Source organism: Cetorhinus maximus, chromosome 6 (genome assembly GCF_964194155.1).
Source record: "Cetorhinus maximus chromosome 6, sCetMax3.hap1.1, whole genome shotgun sequence".
NCBI lineage: Eukaryota > Metazoa > Chordata > Chondrichthyes > Lamniformes > Cetorhinidae > Cetorhinus > Cetorhinus maximus.
The window spans coordinates 38,939,409-38,954,781 of NC_135884.1; the positions used below are offsets into that span (position 1 = coordinate 38,939,409).

Here is a 15,373-nt window from a genome sequence, read left to right on the forward strand (position 1 = left end):
TCGGACGGTGCAATGTGCTCACCAGATTGTGATCCCGGGGTTATTCTAAAGCCAGGTCCTACCAAGGTGTGTGTCTCTGTGCTGGTGGAGGGTGTCTATGGGCGCTGTGACTGGACTTCAGGGAGGGTGCCTCCAGATTCCTCTTCTTCGGGGCTTGACTGCAACGGGGTTGTGGATTCCATTGGCTGTTTGGCAGATGCACACTGCAAAAGCAAGGGGAGGTAATTAGTGCATGGCAGTGGCCTGTGAAATGGGACACATCCCTCACAGCATGGTTGTCTGATGGATTTTGCACTGCTGGATCCTCACTTGGTAGTGCACCGCCGACCTCACCATCAGAACAGGACCGGTCTAGATCATCGCCAGCCAGCTGGATGGCTATTTTCAGAGTCCGTGAGGACCTTGATTTAATCCGCCAATGGTCTGCAACCTCTCTCTCTTGTTGTGTTCCAGCTTATCCTGCATGAATAGAGATGGAGAGTGTAAGCAGGACACCTGCCAGTCCAGATGATAAGTATACCTGGCCTATGCGGGTGGTGCGTGGTCCCATGGATAAGATGAGGACCATGACTGTGAGTGTGAGAGAGTGAATGGCGATGTCCCTTGAACCAGCAGTGAGTGAGGGCCCTGTGGATGTGTGATGGGTTTGTGAGTGTGAGTTGAGGGTGACAAGAAGAGTGACTTACCCTGGCGGAACAGAGGAGATCATGCATCCTCTTGCAGCACAGGATGGCTGTCGTCTTTTGTAAGGCCTCCCAAGCCAGGTTAGTGCTGTTGCTGAAACAAAAACAGAAAATGCTGGAAAAACTCAGCAGATCCGACACCATCTGTGGAGAGAGAAACAGACGTGACGTTTCGAGTCTGTATGACTCTTCTTCAGAGCTCTGAAGAAGGTCCTCCATGGCATCCAAAAGGCGCTCGAGGGACGCATCGCTGAACCTGGGGGCTGCAGTCTTCTTCAGCTTCAGGGCCATGTCTTCTGCACAGCAGTGGTGGTCTGAAAGCACTGAGATGTGTGCTTGCAGCTGGAATTTAAATATTGTGCCCGGCATGAATGCAGTGGCGGGTTGATGGTGGGCAGGCGAATAAGAGCCCGCTCACCATGGAAACAGCGCATTTCCTGGGACTGCATAAATTATGTGGTGGGTTTGGGACGATACGGTGTGAAAACTCTCCATTGCGGCTGGCGGGTAAAACGACATTTTATCTGCCCGCTACCGCACTTAGTGCAAATCTGGGAAAATTCCGCCAATTGTAATTGTGCATGACAAACAGATGAGTAGTTGAGCTTTGAGAGCCTGGATGCCATAATAGCAATCTAAAATATCAAGTTATTACTAACTGTAATAAACCCGCGTTGGCGACGCATGAAAATTTGTCTCAGATATTGAACGTACTTGCAGAAAAGGTCATAAATTAATTTTATACATTTGTGATATACATGTTTATACAGATGCTCTAGGTTCCATTTTGCAATGTAATGGTTGATTGATCATTTTGTAGTGAATTTCCTAGATGTTTAATACTGGGTGAAACAGAACCTAAAGGTGAATTTCATGATCATCTTTGCCCAAGACCTAGTAAACTCAAATGTACAGTATTGCTCTGAAGTGAAATGCTTCAGTAGTTTTTGTAAATGTTGACACAGAACCTTCACCCATAGCTGGTGTTATTCCAAAATAAGATTTGGTAGGTCATTACTCACAATAGCTTTTAAACATGATAGTGATAAATTGGCTTGAACTCAGTATTCCCCCGGTACTTTCGATTGTAGTTTAATCCCCAATTTTGTGCTCACAGCAAAAAATATTGTGTAAGGACATTGTGATAGTATAGAATAGTATATTTTTATAAGACACTTTAAAAAAACACAAGTGATAGATGTTTGTACAATTAATTTACTAAGAATCCAGAGTTTTCCATGTTACAGCTGTGGGCTTTTATAAGGCCAAAGCAAGATGGATTGTTCCACCACCAGCTACTTCACACAGAAACTAATAGCTTTTGGAGGAAAATGAAATCCCTTTGTCATGCATTATACAGCATTATATATACAAGAGACCGACTGAAACAAAGTGCATGAAAAAAATGGAGAAACAAAGTGAAGATATCTCACATTACTCAAATAAAGCATTTGAAAAGAAAGTTGTTCAGTAGAGAGCATTTAAATTCAACTTTGTGGCTTAAGATAAAAAGATAGATGAACAAATTGAATACATTTTTGATTTGTGGAGATAATTCATTAGGATTATCCCATATACATTGCATAATACTTCCTTTATATATAGGACTGGGTGTTTTTAATCTGGGTATAAATGTACCATTTCCATAAATGGCAAAGGATAAACTCAATTCAGAAAGCATCTTAAAATAAGACTATTGCAACACCTTCTTCTGCATGCCTCTTCTGCATATATAGAAATGCATCCAAGGAGGAATTTAGCAAGAAAATACACAAGAATGAAAAATGAATGTCAAACAAAAATGTATTAGGGTTATTAATAAAACTTATATATCACGCTAATACAAGGACATTTTCTTTTTAAGCAGTTGGCAGCCAGTAAAGAAATATAAATAAATAAATAAAATTACCTAACTCACTCATCTCCACAACATTTTACCATCAAGATATATATATATACATTACATTGATGAAGCGCCAAATAGGTTCTGCATTTAACAGGGACACACCTAGCAATATTCCTACATATCTCACTTAACATTATCAAACAATGATTACTCCATATTGCTTATGAACATATAGAAATTAATGTAGAAATAAACGGTTTAAATAAGTGCTAAATTTTTCACACAGCTAAAATTTCAATCTGACTGATAACAGTTCCCTCATTTCAATTACATGGAGTTGAAAAACAAGATCCTATTGTGGCTAACTGAATAACAGAGTGGTACATGCATTTGTTAACAGGCTATGTCAAAATTTAGCCTCTAAATCTAACTGTGATCTAATCTTCCTCCTCATCTTCTTCATCACTGTCCTTCATTGTAATCCCTTGGAGACCACCACCTTCAGAAACACTTGCTGTGGCTTCTTCTACAGTCAGTCTGTTCCGAATTGTCTCATAGGTCTTACTGTTCAAGGTTGAATCCAGTACTCCCTGTAGCCGGAAGTCTCGATAAGCTTTCTACAAGAGTCCAAAGATATAGGCCGTGATTCTATTAACTGGCAGAAGCATCATTATATGTCAAGAATAATTCTTTACTTATACTATTCTGGACAATGCACAGTAATTTTAAAAACACACAATGGCAGTTATAATCATCTTCATACAGTGAACTTAATCTTAAGCATTGCATTATCTTAAATGCTATAAAGTATGACCAAGATGTTTACATAACCAAGATGCTTACATAAAATGAGTCCTAAAGATGTTTCTCACTGAATGGTAAAAATATAAATGTCTTAATTTTAAATATCTGGGTTAATATTGAACTTAAACTTACTACATACTTACTTACCACTGCTTCAATGCTAATTTAAAAGGATATCCCCATACCTAGTGTAAACAGAAGTGCCAACACAGTGTTTGTGGCACCAGGGGTGTTGCAAAGAGTTTTAATGTTCCTGCCTGTACACATCCACAAGCTACTCAGGAGTTAGGTAGGATACAAATCTAAATATTAATGTAATTTATTATGCAAAACATTGTGCTCCTAGAGATAATTTAATTCAACTTGGGCACATTTTTCATTAAGCACTGCAAAAAGTGATGGAATCAAGAAAAGGAAATATAAGGTTCCATCATGCAAATATCCACAGGAAATTCGTACATAGGTGAAATATATTACTTCTTCCCATGATAGGTACACCAGATTATTTTCTCCAGCATTTTCCTATGAAATATTTGCATCAGAAATGGCAAGTGGACAACTTGCTCCCAGCTCTTTGTTTTAGTTTCTGAATCCCAGCTCCCAATGGCATGTCTAGTTATTTAGGGGAAAAACTTTGCCCCCGTCGGGGGGGAGAAGTGCGGGAGCGGGTGGGCGCGTCTCCGATCGGCGCCCCCAATCAGGGGCGTGCCGCCATTTTACGTGGGTGGGCCAATTAAGGCCCACCCAGCGTGACGTCCGCTCGGAAGCGCTATGTGCTCCCTGTGTGGGTGGGCGGGGAATTCCCTCAGCGGGAGTGTGCTCTTTCGCGCATGCACATGAAAGAGCGCGCAGATCTCTCTGAGGCTAAGTGCTGCCTCAGGGAGATCGGCTTAGAATTAAAATTTGTAATACAAATGATAAAAAAAATTTCCTGATGTCCCATCACGTGACACTGTCACATGAGTTGGGACTTTTCCAAAACTTTTATTGAAACCTTTAATAAAAATTTAAATACCCTCATGAAACCTCATCCCACCTGTGGATGAGGTTTCATGCTTTTTCCAAAGCCCGCCAGGGCTCCCGGCCTGCCCGCCAACCTTAAGGCTGGACAGGCAGGTCATTAATGGCTTTAGTTAGTTTTTCAATGGCCTCAATAGGCCGTTGGCAGGTCAGCGGGCGAGCAGCTGACTCGGCTGTGCCCCCGCCGACCTGAAAATGGAAATGACGTGGGGTGATGTCGGGAGTTCCACCCAATGTCATCCCGCATCATTTTACGTGTCGGCGAGCAGGCCCCACCCCCCGCTTGTCGACCAGAAGATCCTGTCTGAGGTTTCGTTAATGAGTTGGATTGGCTTTTCAATCATCAAAATTTCACTGGAATACTGCGAATCTGTCCGGCTCACGTATTAAGTAGAGTTTGCTATAGTTGACTGCAATTCCATTGCCTGGAATTTTCTCTTGGAGTCACCTTGACCCCAAACCAAGCCCAAAGGCGATAGTCACTAGTTAGTCATTAACAAGCATACCACAAATTCTGCACAAGGAACAGGCAAGAAGCACAATGCACAATAAAATGTGTGAATACATTCTTGTCCACAGTGGGGACACATACTATAAGCAATTGAATGGTGGTTCCACCAACTGGACTTCTGGAACTTCAGTAGCAGCTACTTGTCATTATGTAACTTAATTAAGATAGCACCAAGTGCTGGATATAGAAATACCTCTTTTTATATCCAACTTTCCAGTACTGTCATGAAACTCTTTTGTCCTATGTCTCAGTTGCTTCGTCCACTGAATGATAGAATCTGCATTTAGCTTTATGGAAGGACTCATGCAGTGCAGTTTGTGGTCTGCCAGCATCTTGAATGGCCTAGAAATCCAAGTGTCATGCCACATACCAGGTCCACTCACTCTCACCTGTTTAATTCAGGTCTTCATAAAAAGGCATTGGGAAACAGTTATGATTCTCCTTTCAGAGTGCTATGTAGGATGAAACCCTCTGCCCTGCCACTTATCCCCATTTTTGCCACAAATATGGCTTGCATCTGGATCTCACAAACAGGTCAAACAAAGTCCTTCCATTGTATACTAAGAAAATTTGAACCATAAAGCAGAACACTTTGGGCACATTTTATATGCTGTAAACTTAATCTGCAATTGGACTTTACCATCATTGAAGACAGAGAAAGACTAATGTGCCCTTCTCAGAGGGATCAACCTTACTCTATCCAGTTGGCATCCATCAGGTATAGACACTATTCAACAATTGGGATAGAGGCCCCTAGTATCTTTCAATTAATACCTATTTTTCTCAGTAGCTTTGTTTAATGTTAGGATGTCCAAATTAAAATGGGTCAATTGAGACACACAGCTCACCCTCAACTCCTCTATTTCCCTAGGGAACTGCATATGTTATGGGGAGACTTTTAAGAAGAGAAAACAAAAGGAAATGTACCGGTAAAGATTAGGTAGAAAAGACAGCACCTTCATCAATAGGCTGATTAAATACCTCGTTACTGCCACAACAAACTTATGGTCTGTATTTTAAAACTTATGGATTGCTGGCCTTTATTTTAAGGAGTTCAGTACTGAATCTAAATGATGTTTGAATTTAAGCAGACTTGGGCTCCAAAAGATTTAACACCAAGTGACCTTGCAATTTTGTGCCAGTAACCTATTCATTTGTTATCTTCTCCTTTTAGTTTGAAGTTTAAGTCAGTCTCACTGTATTCTCATCAATAATTGAACTTAGCCAGTTGTGTCAGCTTTTCCTGGCAGTGTTTATCCGGCAGCCTAGCCAAGATCTGGTGAAACTTGAGGAAAGGGATGCTCAAACACCAGTTAAGGCTGAATTTGATTCTGGTTGGGCATTAAGAATCTTCTGAGAGATGTTTCAGCAGGAATAGCCTTTGCAGAGTCTTTTGTTTCGAAATTGCATTGTGTGATATTCATACGGTACACATTAATGGGTTTATGTGACAGTCTTCGATGAAGGCATTACATGTTTATTTTAAATGAGCTAATACCTATAATGTAACAGCAGAGAGAAGAATTGCACATGAATGCAATAATTTTTAATATTGCACAGTGATTTTAACCTATTTTTACAAACTGAATTCTACAGGTAATACTGACCTTGAAACGTTTGTTCCAATCTATTGAAAATTATTAAATGATATAACTGTAGATCTGCTGTGAGGTTGCTTGTGGTGAGTCAAGGAGCACACAGTTTTATAATAATTGGGTGTTATGCCCTAAAACGCATGGCATTATTGTGAGGGCAACTTATTTATGATCATATTACATTTTTATTAAATGGCAGAATAAAATTTTCATAGATGTTTTGAAGATCAAATTCTGCAATTTTGTTCAATGTTCTGTGTCCAATATAAATCAATTATTTTGATTATTATGTATTTGTTTACCTATGCACTCAATTTGTACTTTTTGAAAGCTGGGGATAAACAGGTGGATGCAGTAGTTTCAGGTAAGTACTGGACATGCTTCAACATTTCGGAGTGCGAGAGGTGTCCTAGAGGTAGACATCCTGTCATGACTTATTGCAAACTTGTCAAGTTGCAATCTAGTAGCTGCCTGAATAACAAGAAACTTGCATTGTTGTTCACCAGGAAGAGGGACATCGATAGTGATCAATAAGAACCACAATGCAAAGCAGCTCAGAAATAGGTCTATTTATAAAGTGTGGCTTTTTGCCTTGTAGGAAAGTCATTCAGCACATGCATGGATTGGGGTTTACTGACCCCGGGCTGATTGCTCCACTCTGACCAGTGCTGTAGTGTTGTTATTCACTTCTGTACATTCAGCATGCTTTTTCAGAGCCCACTCTCAACAGCAATTTCATTGGCCATAGATTCAATGACCATCAGTCTTGCCTGCTTCCATCTGGTATCTGGACTCCTTCAACCCACAGTTTCCCCATATTGCACGCAACAGAAAAGTTAAGAAAAGGGCAAGTAGGAAAGTGGAGGCGCGAAATAGAGGAGGGTAAGGAACAGAAAAGAGAAACACGGAACAAACTGGGAGGGAGTTAAGACAGAACATGGAAAGGGAGAATCAAAAGAGAGAGAAAAGAGAGAAGCATTAGATGGGGAGAGGATAGGAGAAAAGTGTACCAAAAATGAATAGAATGGAGAAAGAGAAAAACTTCAAGCTATAAAAGGAATTAATAAGGTAGAAAAAAGGAAGCGAGGGAAAGGATAAGGAAAGGAGAGAAGAGAGAAAAAAGGAGACACAAGCAGGAAAGAGGAGAATTACACATACAAGTGGAAGAGAGAAACAGAAGAGAAGATGCAAAAGGAAAGAATTAAAGATGTAGGGAAAAGGGAATGAGTAGTCAGATAGACAGGGGGGGAAGGACTAGACATAAAGGAATGAGAAAGAGACATAGAAGGTAAAACACATACAAAGGGAAGTAGGTGACCAGAAAAAAAGAACCGGAAGTGGAGTGAAAGAGGAAAGAAACAAAAGGGAAGAAAATGAAAGCAAAGGTGTCGGCAGAAATAGACATAAGAGAAAGAAGTGGAAAAGACAAAAAATGAAAAGGGGTGGAGATACAGAAAGAAGTGAAGAGTCCGATAAGAAGATGAAAAAGACAGAAGAGAAGGAGGTGAGAGACAGACAGAAGTGTGTTAAGAAGATGAGAAATTGAATGCAAGGTGAAAGAAACAGAAATGATGGAGGAATGCAAAGAAGAAACAAGGAGGAAAGAAAAAAAAATTTCCAAGCTTTAAATACCAACAAACCAACAGTTTTTCATATAGCCATTTACAAAGAAAATTAAGAAGTTTTTGAATTAGTGAATTAAATTGTTTTAGGTGTCAAGATTGGTGTTGTGTGACTGAGCTGCCAGCTAATGTGGGCTTAAAAAATATAAAAATATAATTTTGTCCTAGCAAAATTAGGAGCACCACCTCTGGTTGGGCAGCAATGGGGGATGTCCTGGGCTTGTATAGTTGGGTAAAGAGTACTGCAACTTAGAAGCACCTTGGTGTGGGATGCTGAGAATAATCAGGGCTGGGACATTGTGATGTTTAAGAATAGAGGGGTTTTCTTTGCATTTGGCAGAACAGGAATTTCTGCGATGTGTCAAACTAGGCTGGGAAGACTTGTGTGCTCTGGCAGCACTGTAGAAAGATTTGAAAGATTTAGATGGAGTAGGGTGATTTGTCAGAAATGACATCTTCCAAATTTGTAGGCATTGGAAGGGCTTCTGGGGTGCCATAGAATTGGGTGGGAAATATTAAGACTGGTGGGTCTCAAGGTTTGGCAGCACTAGGAGTTCTAGAAAATGGATGTACTGGGAAAGGTCTGGGACCAGTACATGAGAGTTCTGTACTCTGGGAACATGGAAGAAGCCAGATCCAAGGTCAGACCACCCCAATCTTCCTAGACTGTGGATCCCTCATGCACTGCTTTTCCCCAAAAGAAGAAACATTTTTTCTAAACCCACTCTATCAAAACCTTTCATAATTTTAAAGACCTCTACTAGGTACCCCTCCCCCCTTGACCTGGTTTTTCCAAGAGCAAAGGGACCCAGGCTGTCAATCCTTTCCTAGTATGGGATACCCACGCATTTTTGGGATCATCTTGTAAATCTTCTCTGGATCTTTTCTAATGCCTCTATATCTTTTTTGTAATGTGCCAACTTTATGCAGACTGTTCTCTAAGTATTATCTAATCAAGGCTCGATACAAGTTTAGCATAACTTCCCCACTTTTGCATTGTACCCTCTAGAAATAAAGCCTAGTGCTTGGTTTGCTTTTTAAATTACCTTTCTAAGCTGTGGGACAACTTTTAGTGATTGGTATATTTGTACTCCAAGATGTCTTTGTTCCCCTACCCCAACTAGACTTGTACCCTCGAAATAATAAACATTCTCCTTATTCTTCCAACCAAAATGTACTACCTGACATTTATATATGCAGAACTTCATCTGCCAATTATTTACCCATTATGCATTATACCCCCTCGGCAAAATGGTGTCATCCACAAATTTAGGAATTGTATTTTGGATTCCAAAGTCCAAATCATTAATGAAAATTGTGAACAGCAGCGGTCCCTGCTCTGACCTTGTGAAACGTCACTTCCCACCTTCTGCCAAATAACTACCCTTTACTCCCACTCTTTGCTTTCTGTCTTGAAGCCAGCTAGCAATCCATTCTGCCCCTTGTCCCCACATCCGCTGACCTTATTCATTAGTCTATTATGGGAAATAATTATAGAAAATCCAGATAAATAATAGCTAATGCATTACCTTGTCTACTCTCTCTGTTACCTCCTCAGAAATTCAGTAAGGTTGGTCAAGTATGATTTTTCCTTTTGAAATCTATGCTGAATATTATATTGGTCTTTTCTGGAGGTTCTTCTACTCTCTCCCTTGGTAGGGATTCCGTTATTTTTCCTACCGCTGATGTTAAGCTGACTTGTTTATTATTCCGTGGACGTGTTCTGTTCACCTTCTTAAATATAAGAATTATATTAGCTATCCATCAGCCCTCTGGCACTACACCCTTTTCTAAAGAATTATTAAATATGAGTAGTAATGCCTCTGCTATGTCTTCCATAGATTATTTTAAAATATGTGGATGAAACCCATCTGGAAAAGGGGCTTTAACCTCTTTGAGATGATTCAGTTTATTAAATGCACTTACCTTTTCACTTATCTCATCATTTAATGTTATGTCTACCTACTCTGTTTCGCACATAAATAGTCAAGGGTTATAGGGGCAGAAAGGTAAGTGGAGTTGAGGCCACAATCAGATCAGACATGATCTTATTAAATAGTGGAGAATGCTTGAGGGGCCAAATGGCCTACACCTACTCTTAGTTCTTTTGTTCTTGTGTTTTTGTAATTGGAAAATATGAGCTGCTTTTCAAGCAAAATAATTATTTAATGTTTCTGCCATCTCTCTATTGTTACCTTTGGTATTGTTATGTCTATCCCTGATTGGTCCTATTCCTATCATAGCCATCCTCTTTTTATTGATGTACCTGTAAAATATTTAACAATTTCATTTTATGGTCCTTAATAATTTAATTTCATAGTTCCTCTTTGTTTTCCCAATTGTTTTTTTGACTTCCCACCTAATCTCTTCGTATTTTCTCTTATCATGTACTCCTCTGCTGCCTATGTACTTAGTTTTTGCTTAGTTCCTAACCCTCAATTGTTCTTTATTCATACATAGATTCACACAAATGTTTAGTTTGTTTCTTCCGTTCAGATGAATATATTTTTCCTGTACTCTGTTGAACACCATTTTAAATATTTGCCACTGTTGTTCCAAGTCACTGATATTGTTGCCATTTTATTTTCCCAAGTTCTAGGGCTGAATTTTCCGGTTGGCAAGTGGAGGCGGAGCCTGCTCGCCGGCACGTAAAATGACGCACGGTGATGTTGGGCGGGTGTCCCAACGTCACCGTGTGTCATTTAGATTTCCAGTTTGGCGAGTCGGCTGTGCGCCCACTGAACTGTCAAAGGCCTATTAAGGCCTGTTAAAAACTAATTTAAGCAATTAAATGAGCTGCCTGTCCAACCTGAATATTGGCGGACAGGCGAAGAGCCCAGGCAGCCTTCGCATTGTTCATGAAACCTCACGGATGGGATGAGGTTTCATGAAGTGTTTTAAAATTCAATAAGAAATTTTAAAATAGTTCTTTAACGTGTCCCAGCTCAAGTGACAGTGTCACATGAGGGGACATGTTTTAAAAATTCTTAATTACTTTATTTCAATTTTTAAATATCAAACTGATCTCCCTGAGGGACATGCGTGAAAGGACACAGGCCCCGACTCAGGGAATCCCCCCCTGGCCCACACAGGGAGCGCTCAGCGCTTCCGGGCGAGCGTCACGCTGGGTAGGCCTTAATTGGCCCACCCATGTAAAATGGCGGCGCGGCCCCAATTGGGGACACTCCGCCCGCCACCGCAAAACCCCTCCCCCGATGGAGGAAAATTTTTCCCCTAGTCTTAGTTCCTGAAAATCAGCTTTTTTCCAATCTGTTAACCCGATTTTCATCATACTTATGCACTTCTCCATCATCATCTTAAAGCATATTTTGGTCATTGTAGACAACTCATTGTTTGAGTGTGTCCAAGCTCTAAACAATTTCATCATCTTCTGTGGGTCCTCTCATGAATAAAGAGTCAGGTGTGGGATTGGAATGGATGTCCACAGAACTGGCAGTTCATATTGTTGTTGTTGGTTTGTTGGTGCTTGTGGAAACCTCTGAAACTGTGCCACTTCTACATATTATATTATGGTCACTGTTGCCTAGACGTTCCCCCACGTTTACTTCTCTTATCTACTTTTGTTAATTCACCATTACAAGAACACAAGAATTGAGTAGGAGTAGGCCATTTGGCCTGTCAAGCCTCCTCAAGCTATTTGATGAGATCATGGCTGACCTGATTGTGGCCTCAACTTCACTTACCTTTCTGCCCCATAACCCTTGACTCTGTTGTCAATCAAAAATCTATCTACCTCAGCCTTGAATATATTCAATGACCCAGCCTCTGTCGTTCTCTGGGGAAGAGAATTCCACAGACTAATGACTGAGAAAAAAAAACTACTCCTCATCTCATTCTTAAATGGAAGACACCCCTAATTTTTAAATTGTGCCCCCTGGTTCTAGACTCCCCCACAAGGGGAAACATACCCTCAGCATTCACCCTGTCAAGTCTCCTCAGGATCTTATATGTTTCAATAAGATCACCTCTCATTCTTCTAAACTCTAATGGGTATGAGTCCCAACAAGCTGAACCTTGCCTCATAAGCTAACCCCTTCACCCCAGTAAGTGAACCTTCTCTGAGCTGCTCCTAATGCAATTATATCCTTTCTTAAGCACTCCAGATGCGGTTTAAGTAAGGCCCTGTACAGCTGCAACAACACTTCCCAATTATCTATTCAATTTCCCTTATAATAAATACCAGCATTCCATTTGCCTTCCTGATCACTTGCTGTACCTGCATATGAACATTTTGTGATCCATATATCAGGACACTCAGATTCCTCTGTACAGTAGAGTTCTGCAGTCTCTCTCCATTTAAATAATATACTGCTTTTCTATTCTTCCTGCCAAATTGGATAAGTTCACATTTTCCCATGTTATACTCCATCTGCCAAATTTTTGCCCACTCACTTAACCTATCTAAATCCCTTTATAGACCCTTATGTCCTCTTGGCAACTTACCTAGCTATCTTTGTGTCATCAGCAAATTTAACTACCATACATTCGGTCCCTTCATCCAAGACATTGATGTACTTTGTAAATAGTTGAGGCCCAGCACTGATCCCTGTGGCACTCCACTAGTTACAGCTAGCCAAGCCGAAAATTACCCATTTATGCCTACTCTCAGGTTCTTGTTAGCTAACCAATCTTCTATCCATGCTAATATGTTACCCTCTACACCCATGAGCTCTTAATTTGTTTAGTAACATTTAATGTGGCATTTAATCGAATGTCTTTTAAAAATCCAAGAACACCATATAGGTTGCCCTTTATCCACCTTGCTTGTTACTTCCTCAAAGAACTCTAATAAATTAGTCAAATATGATTTTCTTTTCACAAAACCACATTGACTCTCCCCTCTAAATTTCTAAATGTTCAGCTATTACCGCCTTAATAATGGATTCTAGATCCAACAATGGATCTCCCCTTGTTGGGCTTTTTACATATTGGGTTAGAAAGGACTCCTATACACAAACTCCACTCCCTTATCCTTTCTACCTACTTCTTCTGTCCAATCAATATTATGTAGTTGAAATCCCCCATGATTATTATTCTATTTTTTATTCAATTCCCTAATTTGTCTGCATTTTTCTTCCTCCACTCCCACTATTAGGTGGTCTATAGACTACACCTTTTAGTGTAACTGCTCTGTTTTTAACTTTTATCTCTATCCATGTGGATTCTATTTCTGTCTTATTGATAGCTGTGTCCCTTTTTTATGCTGCCATTGTTATCTTGAATAAATACAACTACTCCTTTTCCCTTTTTCCCCCTCTTCTTTTCTAAATATGTTATACCCTGCAGTGTCTCAGTAATTTGCATGATTGTCTCCAGCTCCCCTGTTTTATTATGGGTGTTGTATGCATTGCAGTGCAGACATTTTAACTCATTTTAAACAGGATTTTCTCTCACTCTGTTTAAACATCTTTTAAACTTCTGTTCGATAACTCTATTTATGCCCTTTCCATCAATGTCCTCTCTTACTTTATTCTTTCCTGTGCTTTCCCGCCCTGTTTTTTTTACATTTGCCCTGCTTACATTTCTTGTAGATCTCTCCCCCTCTTACTAGTTTAAAGCGTTTGCCAATTCTGTATTTACCCTGTCCATTTGTGTGTTTCCTGACTGTGCACACTAAAAGTGCACTAAGCTCTTTCAAATGCTTAAAGCTGGTTCCTAATTGATAGCAGAGAGGTAAACATTTATGGCTGGGGGAAAGGAGGGGGGGTGGGTGGGTGAATTGGCACACAGATGAAGTCCAGAGGCAGCATGGGCAGTGAACTTGGTGGGTGTGGAAATTGGTTCTTTAGTTGTAGGCAGGTTGGTCAGAAACAACATGGTGCAATAAGCACTTTAAAGACCTTACTGGTTAAGGGCATAGTGGGAAGCCAGTTGGGTGGCAGGGTGTTACAATTATGAGGTTCTCTGAGAATGTTATTGTGATGTTTGTGTTTAATGTTTATGCTTTTTTTGGTAAAAGGACATTTCAGTTAAAAAGAATTGTTATATAAAACCTGCCAGTAGGGTGTGCTAAGTCCCGGATGTATTGCCCTCTGGTGGAGGATAAGGAATAAAGGAACCTTCTGTTTTTCATACAGGAAGTTGGAGTTCAGATGCAGATAGCTGTGTGTGTATTCTTAATTGTTAAGAAGTGACAAACCACTTCAAATGGCGATGAGGATGGGATCATCATTATTAGGGCCTTTAGAGGCTTTTGATCCAGCCACTATGGACTTTGTAGTTTATGTCGAGCAAATGGAACAGTTTTTCATTGCAAATGATGTTGAAGAGGGAAAGCAGGCTTCAGTGTTTCTTATAGTCATTGGAATGAAAAATTTCACTTTACTGAGAAATTTCATTGCTCCTGACAAGCCAGCAGATAAAAGCTTTAAAGAGCTTGTGAACTTTTTGAAAAAGCACTTTGATCGCAGACCAGCAATGATTACCGAGAGATTCAAGTTTCACTGAAGAGAACAGCATGAAAGTGAGTCAGTTCCCCAGTTCCTGGCTGAGTTGAGAAAATTTGTGGAACATTGTGACTTTAAAGGTGACCTGGAAGAAGCATTGCGTGATCGCTTGGTTTGCGGACTAAGAAATGAAAGAATCCAGTGTAGATTGTTAGCGGAGCAAGAGTTGACACTGAAGAAAGCATTCAAGATTGCGCAAAGCATAGAAATGGCAGAGAAACAAGCTGGAGATTTGAAAGTGCATTGTAACAATGCTGAAGTTAAATAGTAAAGTCAGGGTACACTCGCTTTCAAACATGTTACTGCTGTAATGGAATAGGGCACAATGCAGAAGCCTGACAATTGCATTCATCTTCATCTGGAACTAGATGAAGGACTAAAAGTTGGCATTGCCTTAAATGGTAAAATGGTTGAAATGGAGGTTGACACTGGAGCATCTGTTTCTATTGCTTCAGAGAAGACATGGGAGAAAATTTTCAAGAAATGCCCATTGGAGAAAACCCTCCTCCAGCTTAGCACCTACACTGGTAAGCCTGTGAATATACTTGGAAAAATATCTGTTCAAGCTAAATATGGAGATCAAATAGCAAGGTTGCCACTTATTGTGAAAGGGGACCGTCCATCGCTTATGGGCAGGAACTGGCTAAAAGAAATTTGGCTGGACTGGAATAAAATAAATAAAGTGCATTGCAACCCATGTTGCAGTCCTTGTTAGACAAGCATACTGATGTCTTCAAAGAAGGTCTTGGAGTTATTAAACACATTGAAGCCAAACTTGCTGTGAAGGCTGAAGCTTCTCCAAGGTTCTTCAAACCAAGTTCAGTT

At 40.2% G+C, this 15,373-nt stretch overlaps 1 protein-coding gene across 4 annotated transcripts in view; it reads right to left on the reverse strand.

Moving 5' to 3' along the window:
• Positions 1-1,880: 1,880 nt before the first annotated feature.
• Positions 1,881-15,373, reverse strand: part of cadpsa (Ca2+-dependent activator protein for secretion a) — a 580,082-nt gene continuing 566,589 nt past the window's right edge. For all 4 annotated transcript variants that reach the window (XM_078543642.1, XM_078543641.1, XM_078543639.1 and 1 more), the window contains one exon: positions 1,881-3,146. In XM_078543642.1, the coding sequence (XP_078399768.1) occupies positions 2,967-3,146 (180 nt within the window). In that variant the 3' untranslated portion in view covers positions 1,881-2,966. The remainder of the gene's footprint in view (positions 3,147-15,373) is intronic.